Raw genomic sequence first — 18366 nt, forward strand, 5'->3', positions numbered from 1 at the left:
TCAGATGTGCTGGTAGTCAATGACAGCAGTTTGTATTAAAGTATTAACACTAATCTCTACTGTTTACATGTTAATTCTCGCACAGATGATGCTTTTGGGACATGCTTAAATTTACAAACCAGCGATAATCCAGATCACATGAACAGACAACTACCAATGCAACCACGTCCATTGGACTTTATTTATGGAAACCTTATGGAGAAGTGCTTCATAGCTCGATATGCCATCTGGCTAAGTATCTGCTTGGGAAGAGAATTGAAGAGTAGATGCAGAACCAATATCCCGATAAGCCTCAGTGTTTTCTGTGTTGGAGGGCCAGGGAATGGGGAGAAGAGAATGGGAGTGAATAGAGGGAGGGAATTCAGAATTGTATTATGCAGGAAGATCAGGGTTTTCATGTTCCTACTTCCCCACAATTTTTCCTGACTACAGTATTTCCTAAATCTAGTGAAAAAAAATGGTATTACTAGAAGTTCACAACAGGAATGTATCTATAGCCCACAATAAATGTACTGAATCAGGTCCTATAAATGAGGAACTGGGAGCAACTCTTCCACTTCTCATATAGAAGGATGTGGGAAATAAAAAACATTTATTGAGTGCCGCTGTATAAAATTAAAATTTGCGGAATATTATTTTGTCAACGTTTTCTGAAAAAATGCAACAAATTTCACCCACAATATACACAGCGATTACACTTTACAGTATATTCTGTGAAGCGCTTTCAGACATCTCGACAACTTGATGCAAATGCAATGGTTATTATTATCTTTTAAAAGCTAAACCCACTTTCAGAACTTAAAGGTAATGAACGCTGGCTATCTTTTGATCTCGTAGTTTATTGAAATCACATCACCCTGGAGCGTTAGGCTACTTCCTACTCTTCAGGGGCAGAATTATCCCTCATAACAAAATGGGGGAGATTTCTGCCCGAGATATTGTGACATTTATCTTGGTTAAAAATATCTCCCAAGGCTGAGTCTTATGTATACTTTCCCCTATTATAGTATAATAATGATCCTTGCATTTGATATAGCACTTTAACGCATCTTTGAGATGTCTCAAAGCGCTTCACAGAAGCATTTATTTATTATTTATTATTTCCGGGGTAACAATCCCGTAAAAATAAATAATTAAATAATTTAGTCACTCAATCCACGACTGTTTGTGGGACACTGCTGTGCGCAATCGGCTTTTCGCCCACAAAATATACAGTCAATTCACTTTACCATATATCCTGTGATGCGCTTTGAGACGTCTCAGTAAAGTGATAAGGCGATATATCAAATGCAAGGATTATCATCATTTTATTTCGACTGTAAAATGAATACAGGAGACAAAACAACCCAAAACATTACGCACAAACATAGAATTGTGGAGCTAATAAAGCTCGGTTGCATTTGTTGTACACAGTGCTGCCTGGAGCCCTGCTTCCTGCCTGCTGCTCCCGTCACTGCGACAGAAGGCTGCCCATTCTGAGTGCCGGCCGCGGTGGAAAGTGGCCATCTGCCCCCTGCTATTTGGTGAACGTGCTGCTGTGAGTCCACAGGAGCGGTTGAGGTGAAGTCAACAGATCTAAAGCACTATAGGTCTCGCAGACAGGCAGAGAAGTTAGGGATCAGCGACAGTGAAGTTGGTGGTTGGGGTCGGGGGCAAAGTTGACACCTGCAGAATCCACAGTCGATCAACCAAGAGATGTTGAGGGCCATTCAAAGCCATTCCACGAATCCAACATCTGGCAGGACAGGGAGCAACTACACATTCTCCACCTACTCTTGAGATCCAAACACCTGCTCTCACGTAGCCACTGGTAAGACCAACAGCTTTGCGCAAACCACAGTTCGGAATAAAATTATCAGTCGTTTTTTTTTAAAAAAACAACCATCAGCTGTGATTTTCAACCAAATTTATTTACAATATAGAGGAATTCATTGACAGACATGCATTTTTTTTTTTACAAATCCATAATGCAGATCAAGTCTACACTCTTAAGGCTTCACTGAAAATTGGCAAGAATTCCCTTGCAGTAATGTACAGTAACTTGTAACTCTGAAGACACAATACATGAGTACCCATTAAAAAGTGGCGGCAATATCTAATGCATCTCATCTAGCCATTAAAAGAACCAAACTCCCTGATACAGGAACTCGTATGTCAACAACTTGCCATGTGCCATACAACAATACAGCAGACAGTAAAAAGAAACTTCCACGGGCCATTTGAATGCTACATACATTAAACAGTCCTCATTGGAAAGAGAAATAGTGCATTAAAAATATGGTGAAAACCTTAATGTCCACATAGGTCAGCCAACATTACTGCACCACTGGCTTTATTGCACTCCTTTTATTTCATGCCCCTCTCCCAATTAATAATAATAATAAAAATAGGCATCATTAACTCTTTCCCATTTTGGCAATCAGTTCATCACAGATTTTTGTCAGCTCTTCAACTTCTTTATTCTGAAAAGGAACGAGAGACGCATTGAGTGTAAACTTCATAAGGTTTGATAGCAGAGTAGTTTCAAGAGTACTGTAATAATTCCTGCATTTGATAAGAGCGCCTGATCGCGTCTTCGAGACGTCTCAATGTGCTTCACAAGATACGCTGCAAAGTGTAGTGGCTGTGTGTTTTCTGGGCGAAATGTGGCAGCCAATTGCGCACAGCAGTGTCCCACAATTATTGTTATTAATAATAATTACCTTCTGTTCCAAGGTTCTTTCCAGTGACTCCACTTTCATCTGTTCTTTCCGTAAACTGGCCTGAAAGGCTGTCTGCTCAGATTTGGATTTAGCTCGGACTTGGGCAATATCAGTATTGGCTCTGAATATCAAAGGGCGGAAAAAAACAAAATCAACATGCAACAATCATAACCCTTGATATTCTTTTACAAATAAGACTGGCAGAGACTATAAATAAATTGTTCTGCGACTCATTACAATTTGCAGTATTTTCCAGCAGTCACGACGTACAGAGCAAAGTTGCTTGCAGGCCCAAAATGCTGCAAAATGTTTGAACGCAAGCAGGATTTCAGCATTGGATTACGATTCAAATATTAAGGTGCATTCGGGGAACACTTTCTATAGTCACATGAATGTTTGTGTGCGTGAAAGCGCATCTCCAGCAGAGTCCTAATATATGAACAACGTTGCCAATCCACAGTTTTGCACCCTCTCGAATCAGTAGTCAATCAATACTCCTCCACTTGGATTTTTCAGTGCTTTCAGATTCTGTGGATCTAACCTTTCGAATGCCCTCCGTCTCCCACCTTAAAAGCTACCTCTTCCCCTTTCCCGGCATCTGATCGTGTGAACATCTTGAAAAACTCTCATTATAATCAGCCTTTTCATCTACCTCAAACTTTTGAGTACAATTGTATTGTAATGCCATGAGGATAAATTCTGCATTTTCTACTCGTCTCCGTGTGTGTCTGTCTGTACGGAACAACAATAACAAAATGACATTTGTACAGCGCCTTTCATGTCGGGAGGATGTCCCAAGGAGCTGGACAGTCAGTGTTTCGGACCTGAGCTGGGGGTCGGAATCAGGGAGGGTGGAGGTCGCGGTTGTGAGGGGGGAAGGAGGGTAATCGAAGGTACGGTTGAAGAGGAGGGTCTTGGGATGGGTCTTGAAGGAGGCAAGGGAAGGGGCGAGGAGGAGTTCCAGGGGGTAGGGGCAGAGTGGCTGAAGGTACTCACTGCTGCTGTGTGGAGTGTACAGTACTGTATGACAGAAAGTGAAAAGAAAATCTATTTACTTGTCTAGTTTCTCCTCCGCGTGGATTTTCAGTGCTTGATAGCGTTGTTCTTCTTTCTTTACTCTGGCAAGGTATTCCTGCGCACACTTCTTCAATACCTCCTCATTCTGAAATAAAAATCCCAACAATCTTAAAGGAGAATCTGCTGACAGAAACAAAACTTTCAGACGTAGAAACATTGCAGCCACTTTCAGTTCATTTTTCTGCTAGCATTTATGCTGCCAAATGTTTTGGAAAGCTAATTAGCCGGGTCAAAAACTGCTGAACACCCAGTTTGATTGCACTTAGCTTGAATTCTAATGCAGATAATTGTTGAGCAAAAGAGCAGTGCCAGAAAAATAATGATCCTTACATTTGATAGGGTGCCTTATCACGTCGTTGAGACATCTCAAGGCGCTTCACAGAATATTCTGTAAATTGAATTGACTGTATATTTAATGGCCGTAGAAATTAATATGAGCCGATTTGTTTTCTGGAAAGCCCGATGGAATTGTTTTTCCCTTACGAGCCAGGAGTGATCTTTCACAGACTGCACAATCCAGTGTACAGTGTATGAAGTGCTCCGGGCTGCTATCCTGAGTGAAGGGCGCTATATAAATGTAAGTTGTTGTTGTACGCTCAAATTGAGCCGCCGTACGTGGCTCCCGTAATTACTCTGAATGTCCTCACCTTTCGGAATCCCTCCAAAACCTCCTTCATCTTCTCGTATCTCCTGAAGAGTTCTGCTAGAGATTTCTCCACCGAGTTCAAGTCCGACAAAGCCTGGTCTTTCTCAACTATTAGCTGCTGCACCGTATGATGAGAGATGGACTTGTCCCTCTGATCGTCCTCTGCAGAACAAAACGTCAGGTTGTTGCAAGGGATAGACTCCAATGGTTTCTCTCACTTTCCCAGCACCTGATTTTCAGCTGGAAAATTAGCAATGTTTCTAAACAGAACCGTCCGATGCATTAATTGACATCAACACCACCGACATGACACAAAACGAGTGTTTAATCTCACTTCACCCATTGCATCTCGCATTGTGCAATCTCGCTCCATGTCATCGCCTGGAAAGCTTGTGTCAGACTCCAAAATGCATACAAGGATAACCATTACTTATCGAAGGTGGGTCAATCACTGGAATGTGAAATATGTTGGCACTCGAGAGCTGAGTAATACATTCATTTTCCAGTGTTAAAGACAATTTTGCTGTCTTCAAATCATCCAACATCTATACTTGTGGTAAGGTTCGAAATGCTGATAGCTCAAGCTTTTCCTTTCTAGTATCACTAATATGGCACCGACAGAATCTCAGATACGTGGCTATGAGCAGCCAAAGAACAGTTGAAAACCTTCAAGCAGTGAAGTATGTGGTTTTGGCCTTTATGAAGCTTCCACAGCAAATTGAGTGGTTATTAAAGTAAGGCAAAGAGTTCAATATCTTGTTCATAAAAATAATCGAAAAAATATAATTTTTGGCCTTCTTAAATCTCCAAATGTCTTGTAGAAGAAAGAGATCGGTCAGAGACTTTGTTACCACTCTAGTGTGAAAGGCAAATCTAACGTGTAAATCAAAGTGTTAACGTGAGGGAAACTTATCCCGTGGAGAGATTCACAATGTACATTTCTAAATGTCCAACTTCGACAATGCATAATTCACATCCAAGGTATTTGGAGTCTACCTCCTACTACATGGAGCTTCTGTTTAGTGCTATTTGATTGTCGGAGGCACCTGATCTTTATTCTCCCTGCTGTCTCTTGTTTGTACAGAGGGTAGTTTTCATGAAATCTGCCACAGAATAACCTATAACTACTCTGTGATTGATTCCCAAATTGTGATATAAACTATGATAAACACAGTCTTCTTTCTCTCAATGTTGAACAGCCACATGGCCTGATAGCACTCAATTTTACACAAACTTCTCCTGACTGTTTTGGAGGATTTACAGCAAATCGAGAGGTCACAAAGTGAGAGTTGGTAATCAAACCACTCATTACCTCAATTATGATCATGAGAGGAACAGTATAACTGTCACGCACCAGTGCTGGAGCTCAGACTATTATGGATCAATGACATAAATTAGAAGTTTGATAACATGATGCAGAAATAAACCAATTTGTCTGATGCAGAATGGCTGATTGAAATACATGAGAACATTCACTGCGCTTTAAAAGCACTACAGATGCATCTTAACTGCAAAAGTTGAAACAACATGGCTCACCAAACAGTGGGTTAATAAATGCTTGTTGTAATGTGAAATACAATGAATACAACTACAGATATTTGCATGAGTGTGAATAAAACTATTGCCAATGTACGCCTGGTACATCAAGCTGTCCTTTAGTTTGAAAATCACAAACACAGTCAAGGCACGCACTGTTGAAGGTATTGTGCCCTTACATCCCATGCTTTATGGAAAAAAAAATTGGAAGAACGAAGAAATAACTCCCGCAATTTTGCATGGTAAAAGTGTATCTGAAAGCACTACTTACCAGGCATGCCTATTTGCATTGCAAGCAAATGACAGGTGGCAAAGTGACAGCAAAATGGAAAAAGGAAGCAGTTAGGCAAGCAGAGTGAGAGAGAGAAAAAAAAACACTTGAAACATTTGAGAAAGGACCAGAGATTGTTTTCCAAAGAGAGTCTCGTGGCTTCTTCATTGAGAAAGTTTAAAAGGATGAAAGAAAAATGCAGCTAAAGCAATGGGGAGGGAAGGGGAGTGGAAAGAAAGAAAATCAAAAGCAAGTTTGGGATCAAAATATAGCGTTAATATAGATGGAAAAGCCAACTAAAAACTTTATAGAGCTCAAAAATACGGAGGCTTTACTCGTAAGGATTTTCAATTTGTTTTGAGGAGAATTCAGCTCATTGTAGGTCTAAATGAAACATGAAAAAAACAATTTCCCAAACAATGACTTAAATGATCCACAAGGATTCAATTTAGGTCAATATCATGTTAAAAGATATGCTCAATGTCCATGCAGTTAATTAATTTTCATATCGCTTTTCAGTCAAAATATAGCATATTCACTGCAAGCTGAGACAATCCAAGCATCAGTTCACCACGTTCTCTTTCAACCCTCTCCCCTTCGCCCGCACACACACACACACACACTGAAGTAAAACAACATTTTTGTTGCTGTTGTTCTTAAAATTAAAACTGTAGTGTTAAAATAAAAGGCGTCAGCAGTACTTCAGGATTGCAATCAGCATCCGAATGCTTTGGATAAATTATCGGTTTGTAATTGTTCCAAGGTATTCGTTATTCTCTACTTTTATTCAGCCATCCGGATAAAATAGTTTATATGCAAAAGGCGAGAAATACAAGAAACACCGAGGGAATGATACAACCTACAAAGGGATACAACTATAACAAGGGGGGGATAAGAGCAGGAAAACAACAGTTTATTTGGCAGCATGTAGAGTATATGAAAAAAATCGCGATTGGAAGCATTCTTACTCCATTCTGGAAATAGACTTGTTGATCATGTTGCCATAATCTTACTAAAGATTCTGTAACTTGCATTGTATGACAATAAAAATAATCATTGCACTTGATTTTGAGTCTCTAAGTGCTTCACAGAATATTCTGTAACGCGAATTGACTGAATATTTTGTGGGGCGAAACTCGGCAGCCAATTGCGTGAAGCAGTGTCCCACAAATAGCCATGGAGTGAGCGATCAAATTATTATTATCAAATTATGATACTCGACAAGAAACAAAAATCTTACCAATCATTTGAGCAATGGTCTTCTCATATTCTGCGACAATTCGTCTGTGAACAAGAAATGCTAAAATGAGAAGAGGACCTTGAAGCACGAAGGGAACCTTTACGCTAACATTATGGGCAATGGTACAACATTGAACTGAATATCAAAATAGCTGTACAAGTCAGGTGAACAAGTCACACTAAATAATACTTACACCCTTATGATTCAATAGCAAAGATGATATATATATATTATATAATATATTTCATTATACTGTATATAATATATATCAATTGTATATAGTATATATTATGTTGATATATTACAGAGGATTTAGGCCCATGATCTTAATTTCATGGAAACAGCAGAAGATAAAGAACAGATCAATTTTAAAAATCCAATTTTGAAGACCTGAAAACACAAAGAAATCGCTCATGTATATAAAATCAACATTTAACATCACAAACTGCCTGAACGGCAATTTTCATCACTGGAGGTAAAAATGGGGAAATGTGTGTTTCACAAATAGGGAAAGTATAAGTCTCATTGTAACAGGTATACAAATTGAATATACTGAATAAAATATTACAGCCAGGCATTTAGGTCTGACTATTTACATTATAAACATTACACTAGATATAGAACAAAAGTCATGGGAATAAGAGGTTACAGTCTATTCACGGTGTAAAACATATACTGTACTAATGTCCATTCGATTCCTAGAATAGAAGCCATCTGTATGTTGCATTGAACCATTTTGCCCGACATGTCCTACTATCAGATCAGTACCAAACAGCCAGTTTGGCAGATCCTGTTGCGAGATCCTTGCCAAAAAGACCGATTAAACAACGGCTTAAATCCTCTTACTCTGAGCCAAAGCACATTGATAGAATTACATTTGATTCCTATCTATAATGCAAATGATTAGGAAACAAAGTTTTTGAGCCAAATATCTGGTCCAAGTCTTTTATTGGACCATATATTCATACATTCCAAAATTAAGAGAGGTGGGTGAGGGGAGAGTGAGGGACAATGCCCATTCTCATTATGCTGTTTTCTGTTGTGCTGACTCTCAGCGAAGGAGAACATTATCCCGCACCTATCGTGATTTACTGTGCTTCAGCTTGTTATGCAATTGGTGATCCACAGTATCAGCTCGGGAATTTAAAATGGAAATCGTTTGCATTATTCGGTGACACGGTAAGCATAATACATAATCAACAGGAAACATACCGAGTAAGTTTAAAAAAAGTAGAGGTAGATTTTAATTCCATCCCACAATTGTCTATCGCAGTGCAACATCACCTGCAATATCATGCCATACATATATAGCAAGTTAAGGCTTTTTTTTGTTTAAAAGTATGGCCGGTACACCATTTCTTTTAAAATGACTTCTGACTCCAAACTGGAAACATAGAATTTCGCTTTTTAAGTGCAGGGTTATTGGAAGAGAGCAAAACACGCAGAAATGTGGCCAATAGTGTGTTTTGTTTAAGTATAAATTTTAAGGCTCGACTGTTTCAAGAAGGCAGTCAAAACTCAAGAAAAACTGAATTCAGAAAACTTTGAAATGGTGTAAATGTTGATGAAAGCCGGTATGTGCAAAGATGGCTCAGTGAGACCTTACATCGCCCCCAAAGTGAAATCGCAGACTTTCTGGCATTTGCGAATTGAAAATGGTTTCAATGAACACAGATAAAAAGGTAACAGGAAACAGATGCTTTAACCTTGGAAGGGACAAAACTTTTTATAGAACTGCAAGCTTCAGGAACTAGTCTGCTGGCATTAAGCATATATTATAGGAATCTTGGTCTAATCTGCAAACAAGATCATCCTTAATCATAAGATTCAGTGCCAGAGTGAAGGAGGTGTGTGTGTGTGGGGGGGGGGTTCCGAACATACAAACAGGGTTACAAGAGTAAACACCTCCTCTCTTCCATTTGAACCCTAGTCTTCCCTTGGTTTTCTGTCTGTTACCATTGAGCGTTACTTTGTATTGTAGGTTCCTATCAAATTTGCGAGGTTTTAGCTCAAGCAAAGTTTTTTTTGCTGATACGATTTGACAACCTCTGTTTTCCTCTGTCGCTCAGATATCACAGAACTCTGGGACTCCTGCAGTTCCTATACCTTGCTCTTTCCGCTTTATCCTTGCAGATACAATACTTTGGTTTCAAGTACGCCCTGCAAGACCACACTCCCACCGCAAAATACTATATCCTCAATTTCCATGCTTATTTCCTTGAAACACAGAAGCGCAAACCCACTAAAGCTATTGTATCAAACAATGAAATTACTTTCACATCTGCACCCTCACTTGACTGAACAGATTTCATCTGTTTAAGTTAAAAGGTTACGGTATTAATGTTAACAGAGTTTAAGGTTTACTCTCAAAATTGCTTCTCTTTCTCACGCTCTTTGCTCCTTGTTTCCAGCTCAATTCCTTCTCTCTTATATCACAGTATCTCTCGCTTGCCCTTTCCTTCTAGTAAACCCTTCGGGGAGCAGTCTCTGTGGAGGTGCCCCAGTCCTCACAGCAAACACCTCAGTGGGATATTGTCTGAAACCTTGGAGCACACTGACTGCAAGACATGGATAGTCTGGACAAACTAGCGCAATGAAGGTTTTAAAAAAAAAAGCAAAACATCTGTGTGAAACTGAATTACACTGTACATTTAATGTCATTTTCCTTGTGATCTTTTAGCAAACGCTGTTTTCGCAAGCAATTTTCTGGTCTGCTTTATAGGAAATAAAATCTTCAGTAAAAATATTTTAACCTGCAATACTGTGGAGCAAATTCCCATGCCATGCTCTGCAGCAGTCTATTCTTTATTGGGTCGCTGTTTGTTTGATTTCAAACGGCAGAGGCATGCTGAGATTCAAGGCTGTCATTCTGAGGATAACATTGTTTTTCGTAACTGTTTTGGCGGGTTTACAGCTTTTTTGCTGTATCCTCCCTACGTGATAACCGTTTCCAGTCCAGAAGTTTACCAAAGGTACTCAGTATTCAGCAGTATTACCAAACAACTCAATATATATGCCTCTTTAGGAACCATTAATACTTGAAATGCACATTTCAACGCCATGTAAAAGTTATATCCCTTTCTCATTGACTTCATTCAGTTCTAGTCGTTAGGAGGCAACTTGCAGTAGCTACACAGGAACTTTCGTCAATTCTCTTATCAGTTTGGTTTGGACACTGCAGTCACCTCATATCATTATCTTCTGACACTCGGCTATTATAGACCACGCGAGAACAGTTGTGTAATTACCAAACCAGCAACAAACGTACAAGTCATTCCTCGAGCCTCACTCTAGATGTTTCGATCGTCGATGCCTCCACGTATGTTGCAGACTGGATAACGAATCAGTGAGTCCACTTCATATTGTTTAAAAACACGCTGTTAAGACTCGTCGTAATAACTTACCTCATCTCAACAACCTCCTGCCTACTCTCGTCGTACTTCCTCTTCCACTCATCTGCTTCTCTTGTCTTGGCAACAATCTGGCAGAATACGAGTAAGGGTGGAAGAACACACAATTGAGGAAACAATAACGCCAGCTTGCATGCATATAGCGCCTTTCACGAAGAGTAGCATCTCAACTGTTCATGAGACATTGTTGTGCAGAAATTGGCTGCACGTTTGCCCACGAAACACACAGTCATTCCATTTTACAGTATAACCTGCAAAGTGCTTTGAGGCGTCCTCCTGACGTGAAAGGAGCTATATCAAATGAAGAAGCATAATAAGAGGGGACAACAGCTTTTTTAAAAAAAATATATAATAAAATTCAGAAAAAGGAGAAAAACAGCCAGCAATTTTGCTCATCGGCTTGTGACTATTGTAAATTGGATTTCGTTGTTTTAACTAAGATTTTTTTCTCTAAGAAAAACCATCCACGTTTCTAGAAATGGTTGATTTGTTAAGATACACAAATAGTCTTAAAACAATTACAATTAATTTATGTGTGTGTGGGCGGGGGGAGGGTGGTGGAGAGAAACAAGAAGAGAGAGGAGAGAAAGAGAAAGATTTCATTTCCTTTAACTTTTGTAGAAGTGTAGCCGCGCATCGCAAGCAAAAGCCTAATTCAATGAGAAAGAACTACCTCCTCCCTCGTTGCCCTCAAAGCAGAATCCAAATCCCTTTGGTCGTAGTGATGTCCGTCAAGCGCAGTGTCATCAAGCTCGACCTCACAGCTTCGAGAGTACAGAGCACTTTTGGAAATTGGGGTGTCCATTGGAGATGTAGCATCTCTTTGCTGTAACAAAAACATAGGTGCACACACAAAAAAAATCAGCAGTATGTTTAGATAGTGTCCACTAGCACTTTTACTCCAGATTTTAAGGCTGCGATTTCAAGTCAAATTCTTGTAACACTGTAAAGCTACGTAAACTAGGTAAAGTGCTGTTCTACGGCAGTTCCGTGTGGAATTATTTGGATTCTAATGATGTTCACTGCAGAATTATTCGAGTTATACTGTGTCAGGGAGATGGAGTGCATGACTGGATGTCACTGTAACCTGTGCTCTATTGAAAGTCATTTTCAATCTTCATTGCAACAAAAAGGTTAATATCCTTTTCTTTTCTCTGTTGTAATCGTCAGAAATCACATTGCGTTTTGCACAAAAAGGACAGCTAGGAGCAGGAAAAAAACTCCAATTCTAGAAGGTCCAAAAAATAAATCTGCTCCATCACATTTATACCTCTGTATGTTTATTTAATTGTTTCATGTATTTTAACAAATACAAAATGGCACACTTTTTCTATTTGCAGATAAGATTAAGCAATACACTATAAGCAGGATGATGGATGTTGACAGGGAAATTGGACAATATTTTCTTTATTCAGATCTGGCTGATTCCATTAACGAGGAGTGACTGTGAAGCAATGTGAAACACTGCAATTTCATGGTCAGGTTACAATTCAGTTTATCATTAGATTAATGAATAAACTGGAGTCCATCGGAATGTATTTCATCCTGTCAGTACTGATCTTTGTGGACTTTAACATTGTACGCTCTGTTGTGGCACTTGGAACAATGACATTGTTCTGCCTACATTCGAACAATCGTGACCTGTATCTCCAGAAACACAGCAGCATAAATCGCTTGGTCATTCTTAATTTTGTAGTTTAGCTAAAAAAAAACAACAGATGTTGCAGTTGCCCAAAAGGGAAATTATTGCATAAGGTAACTTCACATTATAGGACAGATCAACTTGTAACTGTCTGAAAAACATGTCGAATTATTTATTCATGCAAACATACTGTAGTCCTTAAAAGATAAAAGTTAAAGGACTTCTCTACAACTGAAAGTAAATGAAACAGTAGGGTTGTATTGCTTTGTGCATCCATTTCCTGTATGTAAGGATAGGGACAAAAGCTTGGACTGAATGTAGCAGCTGAATACAAATTCCGGTTAGTATACTCAATAAAGAGGTTCAGCACGAGACTGGAAATTAAACAAACACCACAAACGAAATCTGGAAAATTCTTGCTTTAGAAAGCTAGACAAGAAGCCGAACAATGAGCAAACAACGTCATTTGTTCAAAGAGTGTTTTGCAGTGGACTGTTCACCTTTGGTGCAGAATGCTGTGGAATGGTAGCGACATTTGACAACTGCACAGAACGTCAAAATGAAATATTAACCTGAAAGCAAATGGCAATACAGCTTCTTTATTTTACACGGGTAGATAAGTGCAATGGTCTGCCCAGAGGAGGCAGATTGTGGCGGCAAATGTGAGCTAATTACACTGCTATTTGCTGTATGAAAGATTAAAATGAAAATGATATTGCTAAAGCTATAAACCACAACTTGCTACATTTATTGGAAAAAAAAGTTCAGTGATTAATACCTTTGGAGCTGTAATTCTTCTGGAGAAATATTTGGCTCTCACATTTACCGAAATGCTTGATGCAAGTTTAGATGCAGCCACTTTTATATAAAAATTAAACAAACCTACTGTAAACTTTATGATAAAAATATATACAGTAAACTCCTGATAACTCAACCCTGGCTTAACTTGTCACTACCACTTACGTTATCGTGCTGTCAATATCCTGGCCGTATTTATTTATGTATTTATACATATGCATACGTCATTATAAGAACATAAGAAATGCTAGACGAGAAAACAGACCAAGGTCCATCTAGTTCACCTTCCACCATCCTGGTGGCTGCATGCACATATGTCCCGAACTGCCTATGTCCTATATCCAATAATAATAATAATAATAATCCTTGCATTTGATATAGCGCTTTTCACGTCGGAGGACGTCCCAAAGCGCTTCACAGAACACACTGTAAAGTGAATTGACTGTATATTTGTGGGCGAACGCGGCAGCCAATTGCGCACAGCAATGTCCCACAAACAGTCGTAGATTGAAAATGACCAATTTAATTATTGTTTTTGGTTTTGGAGGGATTATTATTAGGCTCTGTGTGGAGTAAGGAAACTTGCCTGAGGTTTCGCCCTCTGCCTGGAATTGAACTCAGGTCTCTCACTTGCAAAGCGAGTGCTCTAACCACTGAGCTACAGGACTCCACAATAGTGTTATTTCCTATTTCATAATGTTATGTTGTTTCATGACTGAGCCCTTCGCAGTTGGTCTGACGAATTATCAGGAGTTTACAGTGTAGACACCTGTACTGCAAAAGCAAAGTGTAATGACCATTGTAATTCACGTGTGACAGTAGAGTATACTTGAACATGGCTGACACCATATGAGGGAAGGCTACTATCTAACGCTTACTTGTAAACACGAACCCAAACTGGCCCATGTTCTTGGGACCGTTCTCCTCCCTCTCATCTGTGAGCATGCAAATAAGTGAAAGAAACTCGAGAAAATGACATGGCAAATAACTGTTCAGCAGATCCAGCAGAATGCCGGCTAATTGTGTTCGAGAATAAAATAAAATACACCTCAGCTGTTAGTAGGAAACAAAAGCACAGTTTGCATTTCAATTTGCAGATAATAATCCATTGCAAAAAAAATCCTCCCCAAAAATGATAATAATAATAATAATGCGGTCACCCAATTCACGACTGTTTGTGGGACACCACGCAATTGGCTGCTGCGTTTCACCCACAAATATACAGTCAATTCACTTTACAGTAATTGTGTGAAGCGCTTTGAGACGTCTCGAAGACGTGATAATGCTCTGTATCAAATGCAAGGGTTATTATTATTATTATTATTATTCATTAAACCTTTCCATTGGACTTTAAGCTGCAACGTCAACTTCTGGCTCTTGTTCAGATTTTTTTTTTAAAAAAATTAAGTATTCGATCCACGTGGGATTTCGCCAAATTAAATGGATTGCAGGACAAGAAAAAAAAGGCCATCTCATTGCAAGAAACAAAGAACGAAATGCATCATGAAACTAGTCTTATATACCCACAACCGACAGGTTGCATTCCTATTTCAGAAACGTCACAAGATTGATTAGACGTAGCAGCTCAGCTCCCACAAATGTAGGGCTGATTGAAATGCGCAAGGGATTTTCTTGTAGAAGGAATTTGAGAACTTAACACGTCTCCTGCTGGTGTGCAACATAAAATGGCTTGGTGTTAGTACTTCTCACTTCATAAATAATAACCCTTTTGCATTTGACGGAACGCCTATAATTTTGAAACATCTCACAGTTTTTCACGTTTGCTGTAAAGTTATTGTGGTATTTCCAGCTGAACGAGTAACCAATTTGCATACAGCAATGTCACACAAACAGCCATAAATTCAATGACTAATTTATCTAAGGGATTGTTGGCCAGGAGCAACTAACTGCCATAGATTACGAGGGTATTATTTTGCAAATCAGTTTTACATCAGTGCAACAAATTATCCTAAAAATGAACACATTTGTTAAAGCCGTAAAAAAAAAAGGCTGATTCCAGAGTTTAACATATTGACGTAACCATGACTTGATGGGTCTAATGGCCTGCTCCTTAACCCTCATTCACAATGTTTTAATCAGCGAGTAAAAGAGGAGTTGAAGACATGGGATGGAGGAAAACCTGAAACCCCAATTCACTCCAAAAAAAAAAGGCTTCTATTTAAAGGCTGTGAAGAACCTGCAATTTACGTACAGAAATACAGTACCTGGAGTTATATGGAAGGCAATGGATCAGTGAGAAGTGGGACTGGAGAAAAATCAAGAAATTAATATGTGAGGCAGGGTGGGGGAGCAGAAGTATCTGCTATCACACCCCACACATTGCATTGCAGCTGACAACCTATGCAGCAAGAATCTTTTGAAAACAGCCAAAAGCATTTAAAAAAAGCATAGCTTCTAAACTGATTGTTATTGGGTGTTTTACATTTATTTTTAGTTCCTAATATAATGTGCATAGGACTTATATTCAAAAAGATTTGTAATTCCCCCACCCCCCCACCACCCACATTAGGATATTTATGCTCGCTTATATGTCGTTGAGTAATATTCCTAGGCAATTGCTGTGCAATATACATCATCATAAAATAGTGGAAAATAATTTTAAAATGGATTCCCACAGCATCAACAGTACACGCAGACCCAGGGCATAAATGAGCAGATGTGAAAAGCAAGAATAAACATGCGTCCAAGAGGAAAACAAAAAAACCTTCTCGGCAAGTGACAGACGACAGATGAATCCATGTGAGTTTCAGCGGCTCTGTACAAGGCACAAGTCACCCTAGTGAGTGAGACGCATCAATAGAAAATAATGCCGACATCTCACAGGGTTTTTAAACTCATTTGAAACAGGTGACAAGGATTGAGTTCTAAATCCATAATTTATGGGAATATAACGTACGCACCATTATCCAGGGAAACGGTTTTAAAGACATTATGGAACACATTAAAATGAGAACAGAAATATTTTACGATGGGCAACTAACTATATGACCATTGTCATTACCCTTTCAGCTTGCCTTGCTAGAGTTGCTTTCATTAAATTCGCTATCATTAAAGCCGAACCATAAATAAACTGTTCAGTGCAGCATCGCAGCAGCAGGCACTCGCCAAAGTAATACCTGAATTCTGCAAAATAAAACCTAAACTCGTGAAAAATATTCAAACAAAACCTGCAAGTGTAGGAAGGCTGCTCGTCATTTAGAGTGATGTACAAAGCTTGTAATCTCTCTTAAAAATAGTCATTAATAAAATTAAGTGCCAAATGCCATTAACTAACCGGAAAAAAATGCTCATCTGATGAGTTTAGACGCTCCTCGAAGGAGAGGAAGCTTAAAAAGAGCCATATCGTCTTTTAAACACTCAATGACTGGTTGGATTATATTCATTAGAAATGTCAGGTAAAGCTTATTAAAAGTAAGATGCACAAAGTCGATCATCCACAACACCCACGTCATGGCTGTCCGTGTATCTATTCTTTATCCCATCGGGCAGTTTACCATTAGTTGGTTTAACAGGTTCATTTTCTAACCATAAGGTTATTAATCCTCATGGGTCCATTTCACTATATGCCATGTTCTAAGAAAACGTGTCGCTCTGCTCTAAACGACTGAAAATAAAACCGAATTAGTCAGCTTCTGTCTCTTTCTCCCCAAAAACACATATTGAATGAACACAGTTGTCATCCCTGTGATAAAGTGCTCCAGGCTTTTCAATTTTTACACTGTTTTTGCCACAAGGTCAGTCAGTCTTTATTTGTAACACAGATTACACTGTATTCGACATGCACAGCAACACACCCAATATCTAACAAACACACTGCAATTTAGAATCCGCAACTCATTCAAAAGATGAAACCATTAACACATGCTTCAAACAGCACAGCGTAAAGCTGTAGACCGATTCAGTGCACTCACTAAATCAGTGCCATTGCAAAACACAGCACTCCAGGCATAATGGGATACCTCATAATCTAAGGAGTTGCCGGGAGAGTTGGAAAGCTGTCTGGCTAGCTTCAGTGCTTCTATCCTCATCGCAGCATACACTAGCTCTTCCTGGCATTGAGGTGGTAGAGAACAATCCATGGAAAAGCAGTATTGGAAAAAATGAGTGTAAGACTTTGACTGTGAGGAAGGGTTGTTGAACAGACAGAAATGGATATGAAACTGAATTTGAATGCAAGCACAGAGGTGGTTGACAGGAAACAGGGCATGTACGAACCTGTAACTTGTAAGCAAATGCTGTTGGGTTCTTTTCAGCTGTGTCTGGCTGCAGATAGTCCACTTCGTCATCGTCTACTTCTGCATGTCCTATAATCCTATTTATCAAGGCATCTGCAGAGGCAACCAGTTCCTCAGGTGTTGCCTGCACAAAATGTGCAATGGTTCAGGAAAAAAAATGTTTTTTTTTATATAACCTATTCCTGTAAAGAGTATCTTTTTTGGCATGGGTGGCTGGGTTCGTTATGCCAAAAAATGACACTGTCTTAAATTGTCATGAACAAATTTAGCTGTTCCAAACATGATCGCGCTTACAAATGTTACCACCAGTGACAGAGAAATTTAGCCACAGAGAAACAGGCGTGAAAAACGGCCATGCCTCAAGAAGGAAACCACACAACATAAATGCAATACATTCTGAACTTGGGGAGTGAGTGAACTTTCATGCTCCACCAGTACGTTTCTCAGAATTGATCAATGGTCTAATTGAACCAACAGGAAAATGTCCTCCCGACCTGAAAGGTGCTACATAAATGTAAATTATTTGTTGTTGTTGTCAAAGTTAAATGTGGTTCCTGCGATTGACTAATAACCATATTAATAATGTACAGTGAGTACTGCCAGGCTTTCCATTAATGCCAGATGGAAAAACATTGAACTGTATGCTGTTCAAAGAGAAGCTTCCTTTCTGTCCCTGACCCCTACCCAAGCTGCTTTTCATGTGACCACTGGAAAGATTAGATAAAAGCTCACTCCTACTCTTACTTTCCATATGCAAAGTACTTGCCTTTACTGAATCAGGAAAATCA

The 18366-nt window shown here is 39.2% G+C and overlaps 1 protein-coding gene across 7 annotated transcripts in view; it reads right to left on the reverse strand.

Annotated features, from left to right (window-relative positions):
• Positions 1–1290: 1290 nt before the first annotated feature.
• The window catches only part of LOC103185430 (transforming acidic coiled-coil-containing protein 2), an 82131-nt gene continuing 65055 nt past the window's right edge, over positions 1291–18366 (reverse strand). The window contains exons 14-23 of one of the 7 annotated variants that reach the window (XM_007903911.2): positions 17559–17702; positions 17303–17392; positions 14201–14257; positions 11556–11708; positions 10877–10953; positions 7473–7516; positions 4427–4587; positions 3758–3864; positions 2703–2823; positions 1291–2462 (exon numbers count right to left, since the gene is read on the reverse strand). In XM_007903911.2, the coding sequence (XP_007902102.2) occupies positions 2397–2462; positions 2703–2823; positions 3758–3864; positions 4427–4587; positions 7473–7516; positions 10877–10953; positions 11556–11708; positions 14201–14257; positions 17303–17392; positions 17559–17702 (1020 nt within the window). In that variant the 3' untranslated portion in view covers positions 1291–2396. Of the gene's footprint in view, positions 2463–2702; positions 2824–3757; positions 3865–4426; positions 4588–7472; positions 7517–10876; positions 10954–11555; positions 11709–14200; positions 14258–15547; positions 15589–17302; positions 17393–17558; positions 17703–18366 lie in introns of those variants that run through there. The other 6 variants (XM_042336678.1, XM_042336677.1, XM_042336679.1 and 3 more) reach the window with 6 other exon arrangements.

This window comes from Callorhinchus milii, unplaced genomic scaffold, assembly GCF_018977255.1.
Source record: "Callorhinchus milii isolate IMCB2004 unplaced genomic scaffold, IMCB_Cmil_1.0 Scaffold7, whole genome shotgun sequence".
NCBI classification, from domain to species: domain Eukaryota; kingdom Metazoa; phylum Chordata; class Chondrichthyes; order Chimaeriformes; family Callorhinchidae; genus Callorhinchus; species Callorhinchus milii.